The following is a 25,427-nucleotide window of genomic DNA, read 5'->3' as shown; positions in this document are numbered from 1 at the left end:
GAGAAAGTACTATGGTGATCGATCATTTTGCTTAACTACCTTTTGTTTGTGTGCCTCATCATAATAAAGAGGTGAAGAGGTGGAGCCGTGGAGATGGAGACGAAAAGGAACCATACATATGGATACGATCAGAGGGCCGAATAGTCCTCCAAATCTAAACAATTCGTGGGTAGAGGGTTATATTTAAAAAAAAACTTGCGAATTTTGAGGATTAAAAAATGCGAGGCCAGCGAATTAGATGTCAAATATCAAATTTTTTGTCTGCAGCTCCGTTCCGGTGCCGACCAAATTCACTATATCTTTTAAGAATATGTGCGTGTTGCACGTACATGTATGCTTGCTAGTAAACATTAAACAGTGAAAAAAAATTCCACCGACAACAGTCGATACAAGAAACAAAGAGCTGATCGAGATGACTTGTTCCATAATGATCATACACAATACTATACTATGCGTAACTTAATAATTGCATTATATTAATAATGATGGTTACACACGCACAGAGGGTCGTTCCTGCCTGCCCGCCGAAGCATGCAGCAGAGTAGTGATTTACATTCACTACTAGAAAACGGACCAAAGATCTAGACAAAGGTATTAGCTGCTTTTGCAACCGGTACTGATGCGTGTGTACCGGTTGATGGCACAAACCGGTGCCTAAAGGGCGGACAATGTCACCGGGTTTTGCCATGACCCGGTGCCGCCACGTGCCCACAACAAAGGCACCGGTTGGTAACTTCAACCGGTGACTATACCTATTGTTTGCCACCGGTTGTTGAGCACCAACCGGTGCCTTTGAGCCACGCCTATAAATACCCCTCCCCCTCCCCTCTCCAAGCTGCCGTGAACTCACTGTTCATGGCAGCTGAGTGAGGGAGGGGAGGTGAATTTTTGTTTTTTTCAAAAAAAGTTAGTTATTTGTTTTCATAACTTAGCAATTGGTTTTTAGAAGCAGTTATCACTTAATTTAGTTTATATATATGATAATTATTTTTAGTTGTAGCATTTTATTGTAGTTATATGCGTTATCAATTTATTTGATATGTGAATACTATCAAATTATTGTATTTATATATTTTATCAATTTATTTGATAAGTGAATACTATCTATTTATTATAGTTATATGCATTATCAATTATATATTTGAATTCAAATTTTGTATGGAAATATTATCAATTACATATGCAAGGGTGCTTTATTTAGTTCCCTTCAAAATTCCAAAACTTTATAAGATTCCACATTCGAGATGCATGCTGCGCCAATTCAAGACCCGCAGCTCAGCTAGGCCAGAAGGCCACATGCGTCGTTTCTTATACAAAAATATAAAGTTTCATATGGAGAAACAAAGTTTTTACAGTCATGCAGTCAGAAGGCCATATGCATCGTTATAATTTTGTAATTCAGTTTTATTAATAGCGTATTCAATATTAGTTATAAATTGATAGTATGAATGAACTATTTGTACACTACAATGATGTATATAAATGTATTGTGGACCCAGATGAGTCGGCAATGGATGTACATGGCCGACCGGCGTTCAAAGGAGTTCATTGATAGCGTGCATGAATTCATAGAAGCGGCCGAGAAACACAAGTATGACGGTTTCGTTCGTTGTCCATGCAAATTCTGTAAGAATGAGAAGGATTACTCACCATCAAGAACCATCCACAGTCACTTGTTCAATAATGGTTTCATGCCGAACTACTATATTTGGACCAAGCATGGTGAAAGAGGAATTATGTTGGATAATAATGTAGAAGAAGATGACATGATTCCTGACTTTGCAGCCAATTATAATGCCTTTTTCAATGACACTGCAATGGGTGAGCCTGAAGAAGATACTGAAGGATACGTTGTAGAAGATGATCTTGGTCAAATGCTGCGTGGAACTGAGGAAGGTTGCGAAACAGAAAAGGAATCGAGAGATCTGAAGCGTATGTTGGAGGACTATAGAACATTGTTTTACCCTGATTGCAAACAAGACCAAAAGAAGTTGGGTACGACATTGAAATTGTTGCAATGGAAGACATCAAATGGTTTGTCTGCCAAGGGATTCGAGGAGTTGCTGAAACTTATAAAAAACTTACTCCCTGAGGGTAACACCTTGCCGGCGACAACATACGAGGCAAAAAAAGTTGTTTGTCCTTTAGGATTAGAGGCACAGAAGATACATGCTTGTCCTAATGACTGCATCCTATATCGAGGTGAGTATAAAAATTTGGATTCATGCCCTGTATGCAACGCATGCCGGTATAAGATCCCTCGAGGTGATCCATGCGACGTTGAGGGGATGCGTGTCAAGAAGAGGGTGCCTGCCAAGGTGATGTGGTATTTCCCTCTAATACCACGTCTGAAACGTTTGTTCATGAACAAAACGAATGCTAAATTGAGGCGATGGCACAAAGAAGAACGTAAGCAAGACAATATGTTGAGACACCCCGCTGATGGGTCGCAGTGGAGAAAAGTGGACAAAACATTCCCAACATTTGCAAATGATATGAGGAATATAAGGTTCGGATTAAGTACGGATGTCATGAATCCTTTCGGTGAGCAGAGCAGTGGCCATAGGACCTGTCCTGTGACACTCTATATATACAACCTTCCTCCCTGGTTGTGTATGAAGCAGAAATTCATTATGATGCCGATGCTTATTCCCGGCCCGAAGCAACCCGGTAACGATATAGATGTGTATCTGAAACCACTGATTGAGGATCTTCTATTGTAGTGGAAAGAGGAGGGTGTTAGTATGTGGGATGCACACGCAGAGGATCATTTTAATCTTCGTGCATTGCTTTTCGTAACCACCAATGATTAGCTAGCACTAAGTAACCTCTCCGGACAATCCAATAAGGGTTATAGGGCATGCACCCATTGTTTAGAAGAAACCGACAGCACGTACCTCAACCACTATAGTAAGATCGTGTATATGGGTCATCGTCGATTTCTTCCGATCAAGCACCCATTAAGGAGGAGGCATGCTCACTATGATGGAAAGACAGATCATCGTACCAAGCCTAGGCACCATTGTGGGAAAATGGTGTTTGAAATGGTCAAAGATATAAAAGTAGTATTTGGAAAAGGACCCTGCTGCAGATTAGTGCAGAGTGATCATGGACGTGCACCTATGTGGAAGAAAAAGAGTATTTTTTGGGAGTTACCTTATTGGGAAGTCTTAGACGTCCGCCGCGCAATTGATGTGATGCACCTAACAAAAAATCTTTATGTGAACCTTATAGGCTTCCTTGGTGTCTACGGTATGCCAAAGGATACATTGGAAACGCGGCAAGATCTTCAATGTATGAAACAACGGGCCGCCCTACATCCAGTAAAAAGGGATAAATGACGTCTTTATCTAGGTCCTGCGTGCTACACTCTTAGTAAGGAAGAGGAACAAAGTATGTTCGACTGTTTGAACAGTATTAATGTCCCATCAGGCTACTCTTCGAATATAAAGAGGCTACTGAACTTGGAAGAGAAGAAATTCGCACACGTAAAGTCTCATGACTGTCACGTGTTGATGACGCAATTGATTTCAGTTGCACTTAGAGATATTCTACCAGCTAATGTTCGAGCAACAATTATAAAGCTATGCGCCTTTCTCAACATAATTTCTCAGAAGGCAATCGATCCATCGAGTTTAAGCAGGCTACAAGAGGATGTTCTCCAAAGTTTAGTCAGTCTTGAAATGATATTTCCTCCATCATTCTTCAATATTATGACGCATCTTTTAGTTCACCTGGTTAAAGAGATTGGTATTCTCGGTCCTGTTTTCCTTCATAATATGTTCCCTTTTGAACGATACTTTGCAGTCCTAAAGAAATACGTTCGTAATCGGGCTTGTCCAGAAGGAAGCATTGCGAAGGTTTACGTCACAGAGGAGGTCATTGAGTTTTGTGTTGACTATGTGGAAGAACACTGCCCAATTGGGATTCCAGTATCACGTCATGAGGGGCGGCTGATTGGAAAGGGCACCTTGGAAGAAAATCAGTAAATGCCACAGATCATGCCACGTTGAGCAAAGCACATCTCACAGTTCTGCAACAATCAGCCTTGGTGGCTCCATACATGGAGGAGCACATGCAAATTGTGCGAAGCATATACTCTTTGAAGCCTGAGACATGGATTACAAAATATCATAACGATACATTCGCCACCTGGTTGCAGAAGGAAGTCATGGCCAACGATCAAATTCATGAGCAGCTAGTTTGGCTGGCCAGGGGTCCGGCAAATTCAATCCTGATGTACCATGGATATGAAATTAATGGTTACACATTTTATATAAGAGCCCCAGATAACAAGAACACCAATCAAAATAGTGGTGTCCGTATAGATGCCACCGACTCTAGTGGCCAAATGAACTCATATTTTGGTTACATTGAAGATATCTGGGAACTCGACTATGGGCCGTTGAAGATACCTCTATTTCGTTGTCAATGGGTTAAACTCACAGGAAAGGGTGTCGATATCGACGAGTACGGAATGACAACGGTAGACCTCAAATATCTTGGCTATCGAGACGAACCATTCATCCTAGCTAAAGATGTCACTCAAGTTTTCTATGTGCAGGACATGTTGTAGTGAAAATGGCCTCTCATGCCATATTTCAATATAATGTTTTGTTGATTGATATAGACAACATAACACTTGGACTAATATGATTGTTAAGATGACCATTCTCAGGCTTTTAGGTTCAAGTGATGATAAAAAGAAAATAGGCGTAGATAGGCCCGAAGGGCCGCACCTACGGTGCAATTTGCTCATCTTCGGTCCAAAGGACAAGAATTGAAGAGACCGTGAAGAAATCCAAGTCGAAAATATCAAAACGAAGACAATTTGCTATCATTGGTTAAACCGATGATGAGCAAATTGCACTCATCGGTGCAATGAACACAGAAGCTGCGAGTTAGGGTTTGACACCGGATTAACTGGCGTTGGGTGTTTTACACTCACCGGTGTAATGGACTTGGAGTCCAAAGAAGCAGCAGGAGTTTTACAGGCACCGGTTAAACCGGCGATCAAGGCAAAGTGAACGTCGGTGTAGTTGTCCAGAGAGTTGGTTTTCGGGAACTCTGGGATAGTTACATGCACCGGTTAAAACTGGCGATGAAGATATATTCACCGGTTGATTACGTCGGTTGATTAAGGTAGCCGTTGAAGTATAACGGCTAGTTGGAAAAAAGTGCTAACCGGTTAAATCGGTGATGACACAAAGTGGATCATCGGTTTAACTGGTGATAGCGCTTTTTGTCAGCCACTTTTCCAACGGCTCTTTTGGGGTGTGTGGGCTATATATACCCCCAAGGCCGGTTGCTGCATAAGGCTGGACACCAGAAAAGTTGAAAGAAGTGTTGCCCAAGCAAACTAACATCTCCAACCATCCTAGCAAAGCTTAGTGTCATATCTAGCTTGTGAGAAGCTTTGAGAGAGTGCTTTGTGCACTTGTATAGGGATTAGTTCTTGCGAGAGCTCCCTTGAGCAAAGTCTTGCTGCGGCAAGCAACCGTGTACTCATCGTGTGACTCTCCGACTTGGTGTGGAGCGACAACGACACTTTGTGCGGGGAAGGAGACCCCTCTTGGTGAGAAGCTCCAATAGTGAAGACGGTGCCATTGGTGACGCTTTGAGAGAGACGGTGACGGTGGTCTTGTCTTGGTGACTTGGCGCCACTTAGCCTTTGCTTGCCGAAAGTCTTGGTGGCGAACGCAAGACGGTGATCAAGCGAAGAGACTTGTCATCACACTTGTTCGTGTTGGACAAGTGGCCGTGGACGTAGGGAGGGACTTGGTGTCCTAACCGAACCACGTTAAATCGTGTGTCTTAGTGTCTTCACGGGAGTTTGCATATTCTCTCCCTTACCTCTTTACTTATCGTATTATGTTTCCGCATTTACTCTATCTTGCGTGCCTTTATTTTCCTAGTTAGTTTGATTAGGATTGGTTATAAGTTGCAAGTCTTTTAGGGGTAAGTAGAGAGTAGCATAGATAAACCTTAGTCATAACTAGCATGTGTAGGATGTGTTAGGTTTATCTCATGCAAATAGATTGAGCCCTAGGATAGAAAGCGATTAGCGACCCTATTCACCCCCTCCCCCTCTAGGGTTGGACACCCCAGTGATCCTTACACATGTCTAGCAAACTGAGAAAGGACAAGTCCAGGAATAAACCAAGTTTTGTAGGTGCCGGAGATGAGCCAAAGCACCATATTGTTCTGGCAGGAAAAAGGAAAATTGTGGGAGTCGATGATGTCACAGATGAAGAAGAATACAATAAAGTTGAAGATATGACTCCGTTCGCAGTGGATGTTGACACAAGTATTCTTTTAGCCGAAGAGGAGGCTCCGTACGCACGTCATGATCATAATGAAGGGACGATTGTAAAGTGAACCATCGTTAATATTCCCTTAGTTGAATGATTATGTCTTGTAATATTTTCTATGAACATTATCAGATTTCTTATGCAATGAATTGATTTATTGGGTAATTAAATGATTTATTATGCAATTATTTGATTTATTATGCAATTAAAATGATTAGTTATGCACCTAAATGATTTATCATGTAGTAATTAGAATTATTGTGCATTTAAACAATTTATTATGCAATTATTTGATTTATTATGCAATTAAAATAATTAGTTATGCGCCTAAATGATTTATTATGTAGTAATTAAAATTATTGTACATTTAAATGATTTATTATGCAATTATTTGATTTATTATGCAATTTAAATAATTAGTTATGCACCTAAATGATTTATTATGTGGTAATTAAAATTATTGTGCATTTAAATGATTTATTATGAAATTATTTGATTTATTATATTTTATTATGCAATTAAAATAATTAGTTATGCACCTAAATGATTCATTATGTAGTAATTAAAATTATTATGCATTTAAATGATTTATTATGCAACTATTTAATTTATTATAATTTATTATGCAATTAATATGATTAGTTATACAATGAAAAGATTTACTATTCAATTAATCGATTTTGTAAATAACCTATTGGCACCGGTTGAAGGTTTGAACCGGTACCAAATTTTTGGCAAAAAAAAAAGTGGCGCGCGGGAGTCGAACTCGGGCCTCTGCGATTAGAAAACTTAGGGTTACCACTGCGTTACACGGTGCTCTCGGTAGGTTTGGCGGCAAAAGCTTTAAAGTATAAATATTTTAGCAGCCTTAGGCACTGGTTTTTTTGTTACTAACCGGTGCCTTAGGCACTTTTCAACTCCCGCCCGTTGTAGCTCTAAGGTCCCGGGTGGAATTATCACCCGGTGCCTTTGGGTTACCTAAGACACCGGGTGGGTTACAAACCGGTGCCTTAGCCCCTCAAAGGCACCGGCTGAAATTATCACCCGGTGCCTAAGGCCTTCGGTGTATATAAGGTTGTGCCTGGTTTCTTGTCTTCTTCCTCACTTCTTCCTTCCACGCACCACGCCGATCGTCCTCCGCCGCCGCCCCGCGCGCTCCGCCGCCTCGCCTTGACCTCTCCGGCTTCCTCAACGACCCCTCGACGCCGAACCCCGGTGCGCCGCCGCCATTCCCTTTGGCGCCTTATCTGCGCGCCTCCTCGACGCCGGCCTCCCCTGCGCGCCTCCTCGACGCCGGCCGCCTCGACGCCGGCGCCCCTTCGGTTGCCGCGGCCCCCTCGCCGTGTCGATGCCGCCTTGACGCCGCCGTCCCTTGGACTACTGCCGCCCCTTCTCGCCGTAAGTGCAGGTCGGCCGGCCAGGCCGCCAGAGCGCCACCGCCCTTTTTTTTAGTTTTATGACAATTAGAAGATAATTAGGATAGAATTATTAGTGATTTGGTAGAGAATTTGAGAATTAGGGAGAATTATTAGTGATTTGGAAGAGAATTAGAGAGATCAAAGTAGAGAATTACGGAGAATTATTAGAGAATTAGTAGAGAATTAGTGGACAATTAGAGAGATTTAGTAGACAAATAGAGAGAATTAGAGAATTAAAAAGAATTAGTTAGAGAATTTAGTTAGAGAAGGAAATGGAGAGAATTTAGTTAGAGAGAATGTAGTCATTATTTTTTTGCCATTATTTGATATTATCTAGAATTTAGTTATTTCATATATAGAAGGAAATGAAGAGAATTTAGAGAGACAATTTAGAGAGAATTTAGTTATTTCTATTATTATGTCTTATGTAGTGTATAATTGTGTCATTGAAAGATTTTATTTAATCATGTATTTAATGGTTAGACGACGACGACATGTATTTCACTGTATAATGTAATGACGACGACGAGTAATGACGACAACAATGAGTAATGACGACGACGAGTAATGACGAGTAACGACGACGAGTGATAATTTTATGTATAATTTTTGATTACATGTATTGCATTTGTAATTTAGATTGATTTAAATTAATTCTCAAGCTCAAACCTGTTCGTATTCGCTCTCTAACTCACTCACGCATTCGCCGTCCCTCGACTCTCGACCTCGACCCTGGATCTCGACTCTCAACCCCGTCTGTAGCAGCACCGCCTAAACTAAACCGGCTTAAATGCACTAACCATCATCTTAATACTTAATCAAGTTACAGTGCACTTAAAACGGTGTAATCTGACAGGCTGTCGGGTAAATCCCGATTAAACTATTGTACTCTAGGATCACAATTGCACTAGTAGACCCGTACGAAGACGAGCATAGATGATACAAGCATACAGAAATACTCAAATAATTTACAATACAGGTTTTACCTAAAAGGTTTGAAAACAAACTACAGAGTTTAAATACACAGCGAAAGTTTAAAAAAACTGAGTTCGAAATACACTACGATAACCACGACGACGGTACAAGGTGAGCGCCACATCCTGCCCACCGATGTGATGCCGATCTGCCCGACCTTCACGGAGAAGACGGGACCCACTCGACAGTCCACCCAGGAGGAAGTGGTTGTCCAACCCAGGATGCACAGACCTCCTCGAAGTCAGCGGAGACACAACCTACTCAAAGGGGTTACAACAACAACCCTGAGTATACTAATACTCAGCAAGTCTTACCCGACTATGGTATATACTTAGCTGACTCCTAGACATGCAAAGCTATTTGGCTCTGGAGTTATTTTGCTGAAAAGCTACTAATAATGGATCCTTACTTTCAGTATTTTAGCTCAAGTTTATTATACAAATACCGACTAGATTTGCCTGTACATCTAGAGCACGCATGGTTAATCACATTATATTTTCAGAGTACCACAACCATACCTCATATTCTCAACTTTCCATTTCCAATTCCATCATTTACTACGATGTGATAGAGAGATCCAGGTTCTCATATCCGCAAGTCACGGCGAATCGATTCGATTTAACCTTGCAAGGTAGACCTAACCAACACGACACATGTAAACCCCATCGGGCCACACGCATCAACTGTTTCCATGTTACCACGACATCTGAATCGCGCCTGCTAAAACCCAGGTGTTGGGCCCCTCACGGCGAACTCCCAGAGAACTCGAAGGTGACATCCATCCAACACCCACCAACTCCCACGCCCAGCGTAGCAGGTAGGGATTCAAAGTATCGTTGTAAAGCGGTACACAGCTTACCGGTTTCGACTACCTCCTACTTCTGGCATGTGGTTAGTACTGTTCAATCCTCGATCAGTAGTGCCAACAACGGTACGATCCTTAATCGACACAGGTGGAGACTCACTTTCCATACTTTCCATATCCATAACCAAATTCATCTCCGCCCGGTCTCCATTTTTCCTTTCTTTCCCAAAGATTCATTCTCTGACAACCCTTTCATAAGTGACAAGGACCTATATCTCGCGAGTGACAGGAATCACTCGACTTCTACCGAATCCTAATTAAGCATTACAGTACTAACGACCTGTACACTAGTAGAGACTCATAGGTACCTAGGGAGAGACATGAATACTAGGGTTTCATTCAATTCCTAGAAAACTTAATGCACAATACTTAAATAATAACATTGAATACTGAAGTAGGGGTTATGCTCCGGGGCTTGCCTTGCAGGTCAGTAGGGTTAGTGATTTTTTTGGGAGCTTGATCAATGACTTCTCCTGGCTGCGGTTCTCCTGCGGAAGGCTCCTGGACAGGCTCGGCAATCAGCTCGTAGGCGACTTCGGTTTTAGCATATATACGAATAAAAATATGACATGCATGAGACTCATGAAATGATGCAATGAAATGCAACACACGCAGGGGCGGACCGGCGGAGCAGGGCACGCTCCAGGGGTGGCGCAGGGGCGCACGCAGGCGACCCATGGCGGCGCCATGGCAGGGGCGACGGCGGCGCGCGGTGTCCTCGCTGGCGGGGTGAAGGACGGCGGGGAGAGGGGCAGGCTCGTGTCCAGGGAAGCCCGGGGGTCCCGGGGCGCGCGGCGTGGCGTGCGGTCACGAGCAAGAGGGGGCCCCGCGGGGTGCGCCGGTGGTGGCGCGTGGCGGCCACGGCGGCGAGGTGGCGTTCCGACGCCGGCGGCCGCGGAATCAAGGGGAAAAGAGGCCGGGGAGTAGGAGGAGCTTGCGGGGATGCTCACCGCGGGCTCGAATCGGTCGGAGGACGGCTGGAGAGGGAAGTTCAACGGCGAGGCGAAGCTTCGGGGGCGGACGACGATGGCGGATGGCGGCGGCGGCCCGATTCCGGCCGGTTAACGGCCTAATCGAGGTCGGAGCGGTGCGGCGTGGGTGCGGGGCGAGGCGAGGGAGGTTGGGGGTGCGAGGAGTTGAGACGAGGCAGCGAGGAGTGGCCGGTGCGACGAGCTCTGCTCGCGTCGGCTCGACGTGCTCCGAGGAAGGAGAAGAGGATGGAAGGGAGGAAAACGAAAACGGCACCGCGACCGGATAAGCTCGAGCTCGCTCGGTAGTCGATCGTCACGATGGCCGACGCGTGGAGGGACTCGCCGTCGGCCACAGTCGCCGGTATGGGTGGAGGGTGACACCGTGGCGAGCACAGTAGCCAAACAGTAGAGTTCAATGAATTTTGGACCGAATTTGGCTCGCGTTTGACCATCCTAAACTCAAACTTTGATATAGAAACTTGAAATTTGGCCAAAATAAAAGTTGTAGAGGAAGAGAAGATCTACAACTTTCGTTTTGGGCGAAAGTTGATTTGAAGCTCGGATCAAGGAGAAAAACGTAGACGAACACGGCTAAAACAATGTTTACTAAGCGAACACGATTGATGCTAATGACGCGTTTAAGCCATGATTAGCGATTAAACACTTGATTAGCGAGCACGATTAACACAGGGGTGTTACACCGTCCCTCGACTCTCGACCTTGACCCTCAACCCTAGACCTCGACCCTCAACCCCGTTCCTCGACCTGGTTCCTCGACCCCGTTCCACGACACACACACACACACACACACACACACACTCCCACTCCCACTAACACACACACACACACACACATACACACACACACACACACTGTCTAATAGACTCTAACACACACACACACACACACACACTCACACTTTAACACAATTGTATAAAGTATCGACACACACACACACACACTCACACACACACACAGACACACACACACACACACTCTAACACACACACAAACACACCCTAACACACTCTAACACATTTATATAAAGTATCGACCCTCGACCCTTGACACACAAACACACTCACTCACTCACACACACTCACACACTGACTCACACACACTAACTCTCTCTCTCTCTTTCTCTATCCCACTAACACACAAACACACAGACACACACACCCACACACACACACTGACTCACACACACACTCACTAACTCTCTCTCTCTATGTCCCTCTAACATAGACACACACACTCTCTCTCTCTCAAACACGCATATTCGTTCAAAGAATTGAATTCTCCTACATCATTTAAGGATGGACACATACTCTAACACATTTTTATGGTTTCAGTTAAGGATGGACCCCTTCGGTGATGACAAGGTCGCCAAGCAATACATGTTGGACGCAATAAATGAAGATACGAGAGCCAACACCACCCAGCCAATCACTAAAGAAGATGCTCGGATAGCTGATTCGTTCCTGAATATGTCTGGAGATGCCGATGAAGAAGATGATGACTTTGCGTCGCCGCCCAATCAACAGCAGCATGTTCCTGTATGAATCTTAAAACTATATGCATGGTGACTTTGGTAGATTAGTTTTATGATTAACATATCTTTTCTGTAATTTAGTCGACCTCCGCATCAACTTCATTGAGCTAGTCAAAAGGGAGATGCCTACCAACCAAGAAAATGGAGGGAAGACAGGTCGTCACAGAAGTGGACGCAGAGGGCTGTCCAAGTGCTCCAGAGGCTGCTAGCACAAAATTTGTCAACCAATGTGGGGTTATTGTTCGGGCAAGAATTCTGATCACCACAAGACTATGGAAAACGAGCAAACCCAAAGAACAGCAACACGCCGTGCCTGCACATCAGAAGGAAATGCTGTGGGTAGAACTCAAGGATATGTTCACTCTTCCTGAAGGAGTTGACCAAGAACTTGTGAAGAAATGTGCCTTGAAAAAGATGGCCCTTGCCTTTGCAACTTTCAAGAAGAAGTTGTACATCAATTACATCAAGAAGGATAAGGAGCCGAACTGGGACGATCTTCCTCAGGTTAAACCATACTGGGAGGAGTTCAAATAATACAAACTATCAGAGGAAGCCCAAGACAAATCCGAACAGGCCAAGGTGAATACAGCAAATAAGAAGTACAGCCACCACCTTGGGGCTGCCGGGTACAAGAAGTCAGTTAAAAAATGGAAGAAGATGGAGTAGGACCTTATGGATAGAGGCATCAGGCCGACGACTTGGGATTGGCCGGATAGATCCAAGTGGTGGTTATTTGCTAATGGCGTGACACTAAACCAGTTGGATGGAAGTTTGGTCGTGCCCGACCATATGCAAGAAGTGTCCCGTGATCTAGTCGCTGCAATAGATGAGACCCAACAAGGAACATTCCAGCCTCAAAGGGAGAATGATGAGCTGACAAGGGCATTAAAGAATCCGGAACACCCTGGACGAGCCCGCGGCATCGGTGTGGTCCCATGGAAAGTTGCTTGGGCCGGAGATTCCTCTTACAAGACTCACTGAAAGAGCAAAGCCGAACAGGAAGAGAAATTTTGTGCCATACAAGAAGAGATGAACAGGAGGGTTGCGTCCTTGGAATCTCAGATGGACGCCAGGGTCAATGAGGCAGTGCAGCTAGCTCTGAGCCAAAGGGGCACTACTGGTTCGCACCCGGATGCTGTGATAAGCCCGGCCTCTCAGCGACGCAGCAGCTGTGCATCCACGGCGGCGCCCGACGTACAAGAGGAACAGCAACCCCAGATTGAGCCAACGACGGTAGATGACAAGAGGTATCCAGTGGATGATGTCACCATGCCGACACCGTGCGAGCTTCATGTGCGAGCAAGAAATATATCCATTCATTTCGCATACGGGTCAGCCCTGCCCCTCAATCCTTCTACTACAATTCATGGAAGGCCGATACCCCCTGACTACACCTCCGTCACAGTCGAGCAGATAGTTGGAAACAATGAGGATCTTGAGCTCGACTTCGTTGGAGGGGATGGAGAGAAGACATTGGGATACACACTGCACGGGATCATTCTATGGCGCAAGGCCGACATCAAACTTACTGCAAGCACAATGGCTCCCGTGCAGACCGTTCGACCGTCTCCGCGTCCTCCCTCACCGTCGTCCCCACAACCACCTCCTTCACCATCGTCTCCGCCGGCGCAAAGGGCCACGAGTACTCCAACTCCTCCTGCACCAGAAAAAGGAAAGAAAAAGACAACATCCCTCCCAGCGGCTGGACCCTCAAAGAAGAAGCAGAAAATGGTCGAAAGAAAAATAACCTACAAGAAAACCGCTGAGGAGTTGGAAGAGGAGACTACTCGATATATAAAAGAACAATTGAAGCCTAAAGTCCCCCGCCGAGGGAAAAGGTACCTCTAGAACTAGGGAAAAAGCTTCTCGCAAACCTAGACAACCCACCAAAACCGAAAAGCTTACCCTCGGACTATGATCGTACTCTGACAAAGACACACAACGTGAGAAATCTGAAGAAAAAAATGTGGCAAGACCATTCCTCAGCTTGGCACACAACAAAAAGAACTCGAGCCCCTCCGGGTGCCAGGGTTGTCACTCCTACACCCGACGGACGTACAACTCCAGGCGGACCTACAGGCCGCGATATTTCTTTCTGAAACTGGATTAACGCTAGAGGAGGCAACGGGGCAAGTGGAGGCGGAAATCCCTGTCACTCCCATTCTTACTCCATTCCAGCATGGAAAACCTTTTGTCACTGTGGAAGAGGAGAAAAGTCTAGGCACGCAGATGTTCAATTTGCATAGATGGTACCTGCGAATGTCGAATGACGAAGGGAAAATGTTTGGAGTCAAGTATCGTGACCATGATTTCTTACGCGGGGAGGACGACTTATGGGTGTACTTCGAAAATTTATATCACATTTACCATCGACAAGCCTTCGACGCCTCTATCATCACCATTTGGGTTTTGTAAGTATCACTTACCTCTACATTAATACTTTTTGTTAACAAGAACATAATTATATGTGTGCATTATAAATTTTCTATTGTATCGTTTAGACAGGAGACCCAAAGAAGCTGAAAACATGGATGGCACCATCAGATCGACTTCATGTCTCCTTTGCTAGTCAACCAGAAAGTGCTCAACGAAAATTAAAAGGAAACATGCCAAAACATGTATGATTCATTGACTAGGCAAAATTACAAATCATATATATTCATACCATACAACTTTGGGTAATCCTTGGTCGACTCAATCTTCTGTTGTATTACTAAATAAATACTAAGTCATCTAAGCATGTATATATATATCCTATCTATATCTACAGTTATCATTGGATTTTACTCATCCTTTCCGTAGAGACCGGCAATCTTATAGTCTTTGACTCAATGAGAAATCCAAAGTCCGCAATCCAACATATCCTAGACCCCTTGAACAGGTAAGTTCAGTTTGCACAATCAAATCCTTTTTCTGTTAATAACAATTCTTGAATATCAAACTTAACTTTGAGCGCAGGGTTTGGAAAAAATTTGTGAAAAATAACAAAGGACGTGGTCAATGGAGGCCTGAACTGAACGTTAACATGGATTATCCGGTATGTTGATTCATAAAGATTTGTCTAGTTAAGTATATAATCCCAAATTATTCTAAATTGAGTAATTTATTTGATTCTCCTTAAGTGTGCGAGACAACAACAAGGAACTGATTGGTGCGGGTACTATGTATGCGACTACTTACACATCATGACTTCATGCGGGGAGGCTACTGATGAAGACACGAGAGTACGTCCAAACCGTTCACTAGTATATTTTCATAATTGTACTAACGCACATGATGTTAATCATTTTTTCCTAAATGATAGATGTCTCAAATGGGGGATGAATACTACTCTACTGATCGGATCAACGCCGTGTGCGAGCAGCTCGCCGGATTCATTTTGAACGAGATCTTGGATCCTAGAGGCGAGTTCTACCACGACGATCACATCCATAGAGGACTTCCATCGACCTCCTGAGGGGACCAGTAGTTGGACTACAAACATGACTTGTATATTTGTAAATATTTTTAAACATTATGCCTTGATGTTTGTAAATTTGTAAATATATTAGTTCATCTAATTAGCTTAATTATATGCTCGCATTTCACTTTTAGTTAGTTTCAAATATTCTCTGAAAACGAACACGAACGGCCAATGAACGTATAGTACTGTAGAGCTTGAGTGCGTTTAGCAATTATAAAAGAATAAATAGTAATAAATATAAAAACAAAACTGGATTTGAGAGAAAAAAAAAGAGAAAAGTTCATTGGTACCGGTTGGAAAGACCAACCGGTACCAAAGGCGCTGCCACCTTGCGTCAGCGTTGCAGCCTCTTTGGTATCTGTTGGACTTTCCAACCGGTACCAATAGGTGCCTAAGGCACCGGGTTAAATACCCGGTGTTTTAGACCCAAGCCAATGGTCTCGATTGCGGGGCACCGATTGGGAAACCGGTACCTTAGGTCCTTCTCAGCCGGTGCTGAAGGCCTGTTTTCTAGTAGTGATTATTATTGCAATATAGTAATTAGCAGTAGTATATCATTAATATGTAGTGTAGCGAGCAACACACAAGCAGCAAGTCGTCACATCTGCTCTTATTTACTAGTACTTGCACGCCCGTACGTCATCGTGGTCGTCCATTATTCATCTCGTCGATGCATGCATGACTCGATCGATCCAAGTAGCTAGTAATATAATGATGAGTTAGTTGCAGTAGTAGCCGTGCGGCACCCTGCTGTGGTCCTTGCCCTCGTAGCGGGCCTCCTTCTGCTCGCGGTGCTCGTGGTACGCGTAGCCGCCGGCACCCAGCGCCGCCGCCGTCGCCACGCCCGCCTCCATCTTGTGCCTCTGCGCGTGCTCCGGGTCCTTCTTCGCACGGTGACCCTCGTACTGCACCCAACCGTAGCATATAGATATATATATTGGTTAATGATCGAGTATATATATATAAATATTACTACTCCTCGTTTTGCATATATATATATATATATATAATATACGGTACGGCACGGTACCAGTGCGAAGGCGCCGCCGGCGAGGGCGCCTATCTCGCCGAGGCGCTCTTTGTGCTTGTGCTCCCTCTCCTCCCTCTTGAAGTGCTCCTGCTCGCCGCCGTAGCCGTAGCCGCCGCGGGAGTACTCGTCGGAGTAGACGGCGGCCTGCCTGGCGCCGCCGTAGCCGGCGCCGTTGTAGCAGTCGTCGGCGTAGGCCCCCGGCCTCCTGCGGTCCACGTCGTCGTAGCACTCGTCGGTGTGGGAGTACACCCTCCGGCTGCCGTGCCTGCCGGCGTCGTAGCACTCGTCGGTCTTGGAGTACATGGTCCGGCCGCCGTAGTAGTCAGCCATGTCGATCGGCGGCCTTGGTTCTTGTTGTTGTTGGGTTGTTGCCTCCACAACCAATAATAAGCTAATAAGGGGTTGATGATGCTTAGCTTGGTTGCAGCAAATGCCTGGCCGGAGCGCCCCCTATTTATAGGGCGAGCGATGATGAGGTGAGGCACACTACATGACATGCATGCCACGATTTCATGATATATGGCCTCTGTTTGTGAAATTATTTGATGATCAACTGTTTTTTTGAAATGAAAGAAAGCCCTGGATTGCGGATTCGTGGGAGATTGTGACAACGCCTGAATCTGATGCTTCCAGCAATGCTCCAGTTTTTTTTCGTCCTTGTATGATCTATCACACAGAAGGGACCTCTAAAACCAGGGAAACCCGAATTTCGAACATAGCAATTTTTTACGACGTTATCATAACCATGCTTGAGCACATATTTCATTAAGAGAAAAATATTTTTTGATAACTCAGCAGGTTATTATACAGAACAAGAGTAGTGTTGTTTCGTGGAATTTAAACTCTAGTGGAATTGTGACCGATTTCCATGTTCACACAATTTTTTCAAAGGAATATTGACATTAAAAAAGTTGGTGTAATTTACTGCATTCTCACTAAGATAGATATAGTTTATAGGGGTGATAAGTGAAGGTATGAAGATTCCAATGCGCGTTGTTTTCTCTCTTTCTGAAAAGATCATGCGATAATTTGACAACTGGGAGGATTTCTTCCCCCCAGCACTCTGTAAAGCTATTCTTCTTTCAGACAAGCCTAGCTATCACGAAATGACGACATGTCGACATCAATTCCATTTCTTCTTTCAGTGTCAGAGAATAATAATGTACGTACGTACATCCCATTTGTTTCTTTAAACAAAAAAAAATTGTGCATCTTGTGTGTGAAAACTGAAAAGAAAATGTGCGACATAACTCTCATCCTCATTTCAGACGACAACTTCTTTCCACCAGGACGAGACGAGTGGCTCTCAAAAGTTAACACACCGATCGTTCAGAGTACTCAGCTGGCGCCTTTGGGTGATGAGTGATGACAGCGAGACCATGCATTGCATATATACACGTACAGACCAAGAACATACACTAAAAATCGCAATATCATGCAAATAGTTATATACTACAAAATGTCCAGCAGCGCCACTTCGAAACGTGTTCTCAGCCAATCGCATTTATTTATACAACACAAGTTTGGATTTACTAAGTCTCATGTACATGATCCATAAAAAAAACTCCAACGCTAAACAGAGCACCACTACTAATACTTTTGGTTCAGAAAAGACCAGACATTTTTGAGGTTCCATGAATGGAGAAGATAAATCTGAACGGATATTTATAGCATCTGTTTATTCGCTACACAAGCTAATATTCTAAGGAAGAGAGATGCTAGAATCCACAATCACAAGCACTGCGAGGGAGAGATACAGCGGGGGCAAAAGAATAATTCATCCTCCCTAAGCTTTCAAATAGTAAGGCTCAACCGCTCAAGTCTGGACAAAGGATGCAACATGACAAATTACAAATGGGAAAGCAGAATTTATGAAAGACAAATGCGAAGGGATGCATATGCTGTGTCAATAAAACGAAACTCATGTAAGAATGGAATATGAAAACGTTAATTTTTCTTATCATTCACAAATATGGCAGGTGGAACCCAAAGGCACCGTGTATAAGATATAAAAGTCTAGCAGAACATTTTACCCAACAAAGCACACTAAGAGATTTAACAACTCATGGATCTTGGATGTAACCTCCATATCCTTGATATAGCATCGCTTGCGGGCAATTACCTTTGCTAGATGATCAAATCATGGGAAATACATTTACACATAGTCTGCCAAAAGAAAAGATAGACGCAGCTGGTACAAACAACTGCATCATGAAAGTCAACAAAAAAACAATTGATTGCAGATAAAAGCATCCCAACATGTTTTTCTTTCACCAAATATTTAGTAATACAGAACAATTTGGTCGATATTTTACTTTCACGATAATACAGAAATATGTTTCTTCAAACAAACAGAAACTCGGGTCCAATATCAGTTTCTTTAAGTAGCTGGGCTAGGGTGGTGGGTGGAGGAGTCAGATTCAAGCTTAGGATATCTACTGTCGAAGGTTTGGATCTTGGAACTTGAATTGCATCATATTTAATTTTCAATACAACCCTTCAGAAAAATAAAGAGCATTTTGTATCTACCCACCATCTTAACTGATTTTTGGGCAAATATATGCCGTCCAATCGATCCCTCAATCCAGCAAAAGTGAGTATCATTGTGGAGTGCAGATGGAAATGAAACAAATGAAACCAGGGAGCAGATTTCTGAAAAATTGCAGGTGACTAAAACAGACTGCAGTAGGATATGAAACCACAGCACTTTTGTGTCCAATAATGTTCATTGCATTAGATCTGAAAACAATTCTCTACGAAATATAACGTAGTCCTACTGTTGGTAGCTCTTGTTGGGTTTTATTTCTAGGCTACCCAACTTGCTTGGACTCGAACGCTTTGCTATTTCTATTGGCCCCTACAGTGAAAGATCAAGTAGCAAATCATTACAAGATTTTCAATATCATAGTTTCAGACTGTAATGATATAGAAAAAATTGAGAATGTTTTGAACAATAATGAAGCATTAACATGCAGAGGCACATGTTACGGGGTAGCAGTAGCAGCACATATTTTTCAGAAAACTTTTCTGCTCTGCTCACCATGTGTGCTACTCTGAGACAGCCAAAGCATTCTCAATTTGTTCAATCATCTGGTTAGCAGGCAACGCTCCCTCCTGAATGCCCAAACATAAAGCATAGCATCATTACCAGTTTGGCCCAAGTTAAACTATTCAAAAAAATAACCAAAAAATGGTTTATTGAATACTTACAAAACGATAGCAAGGTTTCCTGTTCTTGAAGATGATAAAAGTTGGCAATGCTTCAATTCTGTAACGACTTGCAATGGCTGCGTACTTCTCAGTATCAATTTTCACAACTTGAACCTTCTCGCTTAACTTTTCACTCACTTCTTGAAGTATGGGAACCATGTATTGGCATGGGCCACACCTGATCAAAAAAATAAATAAAGAAATACAAATGTATGCCTTAAAGTATTGATCAACCTTCCTAAATCAAGCTACATAAAGGCAGAGAGCAATGTAAAGTATAAGAATTAGTCATAGTTCATTTAGATGGTGTAATGAAGCTAACAAATCAGAAGATGCTTGGTGTCTGTTTGGAGTTAGGACAATGCTTGACAAGTGTACTGCAAGACTAGGTTCTCCCTCCCCAGTTGTAATAGAACTCGGAAGGAAAACATAAACAGTGCATGAACAATTAAGCATGGTCCACACATGTCTGGTTTTGTAAGAATTTAGAAGGACATAATCCACATCATCATGGACAGTACTTGAACAAACTGACCACACAAAGCAAACACATTGAAATCAGTAAGTTATATTTGGGGCACTTGACATGCCAGTTGTGAAAAGAAAATTTGCACAATTGAACTTGTACACATTGCACGGTGTGTGGGAAAGACCTCCCGCTAATAACCTCCCCCAGACCCCGCGCAGTGCGGGAGCCTACGGCACTGGGTACGAACTTGTTAGGCCACATAGTTGAATAATAATGACTGAAGTGGAAAGCAGACCCAACCTCACGTGCCCTTCCCCACTTGGTAAAAATTAATTCAGTTATTATCAGAAGTTTTGTACTCCTATATTATATATAAAAAAGAAACTGCAAAGGAGATGGATATGATGAATGCGATGTACACAGAAGATGAACGCATGGCAATCCCAAGTGCAGTTCTCATTTCCCACATGGTTAGCGTCATTTTGGGCAGAATGGCAGGAACATGGCATACAACAAACTTCCTAGAAACAGACTGATAATGGAAGGAACTTATATCTGGTAGGTTCACTGCTTCCAGTAGCTTACCAAGTTGCATAGAAGTCAACTAGTAAAGGCTTCTCAGACTTCTCCAGCAACTCATCAAATGAAGAGAATGTTTGCTTCTTAGCTTCCACCTATCCACAATCCAAATAGTGAATATCAGGAAAGAACAAAAGGTGACAGAAACCCACAAGTTTTTTTTTTTTTTTTTGGTGGGGGTGGGGGTGTGGAAATACAAACGAAAAACAGTTGTAAAACTATGAGGACAGGCCCCAAAAAATATGCTAACAGGCAAAAGGCAAAAGTGTGAGGATGGAGTTGAGGCATTTTGTCAGCTGCTGCTACTACTGGACCAAAGTTTGTCGATAACCCACAGTTAACTTGAATTAGGTTTGTGCTAAGAGACATTTTAAATCAACAATTATTCCATTCGCTAACAGGCACAGCAGACAAATTAATTCGTCGGGAAAACAACGAGAATCATCGAGTAAAGGAATGCCAGGAAGGCCTCACCCGGAGCGCGGCTGAACCCCGCCGAGAATGCCCGGTCCGACGCCTGAGGCCCAGGGCTAGCGGCGAGCAGCGGAGCGGCAGAGACCGAGCCGCCGGCAGACGCACGGCGAGGGCGGAGGGCCGGCACGGAGCCGGCGACGTCAGCGCCGCGGCGGGGTTGAAGGCCGCCATGGGGGGTTCTGGAGCGAGCCTTATCCGCTTCGCCTCTCTCCCTCCCGATGCCGCGGAGGAAGAAGGGGAAAGAGTCCGAGAGAGGGGGGCGTCTCTGTCCGGTGGGCCCGATGCGCCACGTAGACCAGCGGTGCTCCGTGAACCGAGTCTAGGGGGGAGCTCCGCAGAACAGGTCAGGTCAGGTCAGGTAGGCCTCTCACGGACGGACCGACCGGTAGGCAGCCGCACCGCACCGCACGCAGCAGTGTCACCGAGGTAGACGACGAAGCAGTGGGATCTGGGGATCTCTCCCCGCAGCAGTGTCACCGAGGGTTTGGAGGAGAAGAAATCCTGGATCCATAGAGTCCGTTCGCGGGGGCACCATGAGCTCGGCGCAAGATCCGTTCTACATCGTCCGGGAGGAGATCCAGGACTCGGTATTCCTTACTACTTTCCTCGCTCTTTATGCTCCTCTTCGTTCGTTCCAGTGATTGCCAACTTTTTCCTATCATCGGCCAGCCGTCGTTCTGCATCGACGGAGATTGGAAATCCGATGCCCGATCGGGCGAGGAAGATGTTAACTGCTTTGGTTACACTAGGAAAATTCCAAATTACTGCTAGGGATCTTCTCCAAATTTAATCTCTGTTGTGTGCAGGGGCGGAGCCAGAAAGTCATTTTTTCCATTGTTAGGGGGGGCCAACCATACAAATTTATATAAAAATTTAACCAAAATTTAAATTTCTAGTGTAAATTTTTGGATCATAGGGGGGCCAGGCCCCTGCCCGCCCCCCCCTCCCTCCGCCCCTGGTTGTGTGAGGTCATTCTTTTGTTTATAGACACATGTAATTGGGGATAAGAAAGCTGCTTGATTGATACACCTGCAGCACTAAGCTCTTCTAGTGGGGACTCGGGGCTTTAACTTGATCTGGTAATGCAAGGTCGAATAGTTTGCCTGCGTTTTGTTCTTGTTAGGTAACGCGATAGTTTCAGAAACATATCCTACCACCATGCGATTACATCAGGTCTATTTCCTGTTATTCCTCAACATTAATACTGTTTTGCATTTCTGTCGCCTACCTCGCCTTATCCAAATTCATCTTTATTATATGTTATTCTTTTAAGTTCTGATGAGTATAGTTATTTTTTGGTCCAGATTGATAAACTGCAAAGCACCTTCCACCGCTGGCAGCAAACTGCTTCCAACACAGGAGAATATGTTCACCTCACAAAGGAGTTTCTTACCAGCTGTGAAAGCATTGAGTGGCAGGTACAAACCAAGTCTTTGCTCTTGTCACTACTCTGTCATTGGTACATTTATAAGGTTATTTTCCCCCCTTCTTCGGCCATTTTTTGCAGCCAATTTATTCTTACGCATTGGGGTCATATGATGTGTCAGTTCACTTTTGATGCTGGGATTTGGACTATGATATCTTACTTCCTTGATGTAATTGTCCTGCTCTTAATGGTACTCACTTGCATTGATGCTTTGAAAGGTAGATGAGCTGGAAAAGGCAATCACTGTTGCATCACGGGATCCAGCATACTATGGACTTGATGAGGTCGAGCTTTCTAGACGAAAAAACTGGACTGGTTCTGCCCGTAATCAGGTGTACATTTGATATTCCATCCTTCACTCCATACTTGTAACCCCCCCCCCCCCAACCCACACACACACACAAAATAGCAAGTCTTCAATGATTTGATGATTGAACTCTTTGATATTTCGGATTATCTACGAGGTATATTTTAAGCATCATGTGTTGCGCAATTGCAGCCTGCATGGCATCCTATATTATGGAAAATGAAAGACAACAATTGGGGATATCATGTTACCCTGTTCCGCTTCTGCAATTGCCAAGTTACTGTTTTTATATTCTGGATCCCCACTTACACTCGGAATCGGACATGTTCAGGTTGGTACAGTCAGGAGAGCTGTTGAAAAGGGGAAGAGCAATTCAGCAACTTCAAAATACCAGGACACAAACAGGACTAACCTCTATTCTGCCCAAGACAATGATGACTTCATTTCTTCAGAATCAGATAGACAGCAGCTACTCATGAGGTGAGTTTGATTTGTTGTTTTTAATGCACTGTGCAAATCTGTTGGTCAGAAATACGTTATCCATTCGTTGTTATGACTAAACTCAGGATTCTGTTGTTGCATATGCACGTAGGTTTATAATTCATAAATTTGATGTTTTTTCTGGTCACCACACGCATGAAGCAGCTGGTAAATGGCAGTGCTTGTAACCATCATAATTCATAAGCACACTACCCTTCTGTGTTAAGGCTTTTTTTTTTCTTTTGACACACACACGAAAATGTTAGTGTACTTGCTTGAAGCTGAGTTCGCCTTAGTGGCACATAAACCTTGTATTCTTGTTCAGTTAATCAGTTGATGCCTTTACTTCTTGCCCTGGACTATTAAATTGGATAACCTATCCTTTTTCATGGATTCTTGTCTTTCCTCCAGCATATTTTATTTTTATTTAGGTAGAAATATTTTTTTTTTACTGTTCTTTCTTGTTACTGCATGTACATCACACACATGTTAGGGTATCAATTTTAATCAAGTTATCCCTGAGTCCATGACCAGTTTGTTGAGCTGTCAAAAGATTTAAAACAAAGGATTTGAAACAAATACATATAATGATTAAACTTGGAATTGTGAGGCAGGTTGTTTCTATGCTGCACATTATGCCATGGTGACCATGCTGGGTGTGTGGTTCATATGTTTATGTTCTTTTATATCTGTACCATTTTCCTTCAGGAGGAAGATATACTGATTTTTTTTTTTTTTGCAAAGTAGTTATATGGTATTCATTAGCTTTGTTGTTGTTTTCTTGTTTCTGGAAGTAATACATATACATGTACTAAAGCATTAGGCTCTTGATTGCAATTAAGTTATTCCTGATACTTGTTTTCCCTTAATTATTGAAATAGTATATATAAAAAAATGCATATCCTGATTAAACTCAAATTTGCTAGCCAAATTATAGCTGTATACGTTTCAACGGTAGCAATATGAAGTTCATATGTTTTGCATTGGTTTGATATCTACACCCATGCTTTTACTTCAGGCAGCAGGATGAAGAACTTGATGAGCTCAGTGCGAGTGTCCAGAGGATTGGTGGTGTAGGGCTAACCATACACGAAGAGCTGTCTGGACAGGTAACTGCTATTGGCAAAGTGCAAAGTTGGTAGAGTTGTGCAGGAACTGTAAACTAACCTGGGTACATGACTGTTTTACAGGAAAGGATCTTAAACGACCTAAGCTTGGAGATGGAGACTACTTCCAACCGACTTGATTTTGTGCAGGTGTGTTGTTTGGCTATCTTGAGTGGGTACTTTTATTTGTGTTCCAGTTTTGCACGCAGCACGTGCCAAGGCACTTGACGGGTTGATCCCGCATTACCTCCTTAACATGTCTTTGTCTCACTGGGTGGTGCTGGTGCAGAAAAGAGTGGCCATGGTGATGAAGAAGGCTGGCATCAAGGGGCAGATTATGTTGATTGCGTTCCTGGTCGTTCTATTCATTATTCTCTTCGTTTTGGTGTTCTTGACATAGCCACAAGGGCACCAGAGGCATCAGTTTCTCCCATCTGTGGTATCTGCTTTTGTGTAATGTGTGGTGAAACCTCAGTATACGAGCTACGCATCCTTTATAAATCAGGTTTTTTTCTTGCAATTGTGCCATTTCGAATGTAATCGAACTAGGAAGGACCGTGCGTGCTTTGCGGCACGCGCAGAGACGATAAACATGGAAGATAAAACAAATAAGATAAACTGACATGACTGAACTCTTTTTGCTTACTTAGACGATCGAAAAGGAGCTTTGCAAGTGAGTAGATAAAATCAGGAAATATGTACACATATCAAATAAGCTGTAAAAAAAAGAGTTAATTGGATCCATGCCATTACAATTATCCGAAAGCAAAAAGTCATTGTATATGACTGGC

The 25,427-nt window shown here is 43.6% G+C and overlaps 3 protein-coding genes across 9 annotated transcripts; 1 reads left to right on the top strand and 2 right to left on the bottom strand.

Annotated features, from left to right (window-relative positions):
• Nucleotides 1–300: 300 nt before the first annotated feature.
• On the bottom strand, nucleotides 301–17,031 carry LOC120709333 (abscisic stress-ripening protein 5-like). 3 transcript variants are annotated; one of them, XR_005689642.1, is made up of 3 exons: nucleotides 16,586–17,031; nucleotides 16,158–16,460; nucleotides 301–485 (listed from the first exon to the last, which is right to left on the bottom strand). XR_005689642.1 is itself a non-coding variant. In XM_039994949.1 (2 exons), exons 1-2 carry the CDS (start codon nucleotides 16,913–16,915, stop codon nucleotides 16,275–16,277), a joined length of 516 nt encoding a protein of 171 aa, XP_039850883.1. In that variant the 5' UTR covers nucleotides 16,916–17,031; the 3' UTR covers nucleotides 16,060–16,274. The 3 variants fall into 3 exon arrangements, 1 of the variants encoding a protein (XP_039850883.1); XR_005689641.1 differs by having other exon boundaries at nucleotides 301–488; nucleotides 16,161–16,460; XM_039994949.1 differs by lacking the exon at nucleotides 301–485 and having other exon boundaries at nucleotides 16,060–16,460.
• A 1,044-nt stretch (nucleotides 17,032–18,075) lies between these two features.
• On the bottom strand, nucleotides 18,076–21,596 carry LOC120709332 (thioredoxin Y, chloroplastic-like). Of its 5 annotated transcripts, none has more exons than XM_039994946.1 (5): nucleotides 21,318–21,596; nucleotides 20,850–20,938; nucleotides 19,796–19,973; nucleotides 19,626–19,699; nucleotides 18,076–18,407 (listed from the first exon to the last, which is right to left on the bottom strand). In XM_039994946.1, exons 1-4 carry the CDS (start codon nucleotides 21,486–21,488, stop codon nucleotides 19,634–19,636), a joined length of 504 nt encoding a protein of 167 aa, XP_039850880.1. In that variant the 5' UTR covers nucleotides 21,489–21,596; the 3' UTR covers nucleotides 18,076–18,407; nucleotides 19,626–19,633. The 5 variants fall into 5 exon arrangements, with proteins under 5 accessions (XP_039850880.1, XP_039850882.1, XP_039850879.1 ...); XM_039994948.1 differs by lacking the exon at nucleotides 18,076–18,407 and adding an exon at nucleotides 18,525–18,789; XM_039994945.1 differs by lacking the exon at nucleotides 18,076–18,407 and adding an exon at nucleotides 18,525–18,712.
• A 78-nt stretch (nucleotides 21,597–21,674) lies between these two features.
• Nucleotides 21,675–25,260, top strand: LOC120709331 (syntaxin-61-like). Its single transcript, XM_039994942.1, has 7 exons — nucleotides 21,675–21,904; nucleotides 22,622–22,735; nucleotides 22,962–23,075; nucleotides 23,382–23,530; nucleotides 24,549–24,639; nucleotides 24,721–24,786; nucleotides 24,926–25,260. The coding sequence occupies exons 1-7, from the start codon at nucleotides 21,851–21,853 to the stop codon at nucleotides 25,034–25,036; spliced, it is 699 nt and encodes a 232-aa protein (XP_039850876.1). The 5' UTR covers nucleotides 21,675–21,850; the 3' UTR covers nucleotides 25,037–25,260.
• The last annotated feature ends 167 nt before the right edge of the window (nucleotides 25,261–25,427 follow it).

This window comes from Panicum virgatum, chromosome 5K, assembly GCF_016808335.1.
Source record: "Panicum virgatum strain AP13 chromosome 5K, P.virgatum_v5, whole genome shotgun sequence".
Lineage (NCBI taxonomy): Eukaryota > Viridiplantae > Streptophyta > Magnoliopsida > Poales > Poaceae > Panicum > Panicum virgatum.
Note: the sequence above shows the minus strand (reverse complement) of the source record. Positions and strands in the feature narration are given on the sequence as shown.

What these genes read in the sequence shown, in the direction of transcription:
- LOC120709332 (XM_039994946.1), bottom strand. Translation starts at nt 21,488, where the DNA reads ATGGCGGCCTTCAACCCCGCCGCGGCGCTGACGTCGCCGGCTCCGTGC. An exon ending in GGGGTTCAGCCGCGCTCCGG is followed by an intron (nt 20,939 to 21,317) that starts GTGAGGCCTTCC and finishes GATTGTGGATAG; the next exon opens with GTGGAAGCTAAGAAGCAAAC. An exon ending in GTTGACTTCTATGCAACTTG is followed by an intron (nt 19,974 to 20,849) that starts GTAAGCTACTGG and finishes TTTTTTGATCAG; the next exon opens with GTGTGGCCCATGCCAATACA.
- LOC120709331 (XM_039994942.1), top strand. Translation starts at nt 21,851, where the DNA reads ATGAGCTCGGCGCAAGATCCGTTCTACATCGTCCGGGAGGAGATCCAG. An exon ending in CTGGTTCTGCCCGTAATCAG is followed by an intron (nt 23,076 to 23,381) that starts GTGTACATTTGA and finishes GGACATGTTCAG; the next exon opens with GTTGGTACAGTCAGGAGAGC. An exon ending in ACGAAGAGCTGTCTGGACAG is followed by an intron (nt 24,640 to 24,720) that starts GTAACTGCTATT and finishes ACTGTTTTACAG; the next exon opens with GAAAGGATCTTAAACGACCT.
- LOC120709333 (XM_039994949.1), bottom strand. Translation starts at nt 16,915, where the DNA reads ATGGCTGACTACTACGGCGGCCGGACCATGTACTCCAAGACCGACGAG. An exon ending in CCGGCGGCGCCTTCGCACTG is followed by an intron (nt 16,461 to 16,585) that starts GTACCGTGCCGT and finishes GGTTGGGTGCAG; the next exon opens with TACGAGGGTCACCGTGCGAA.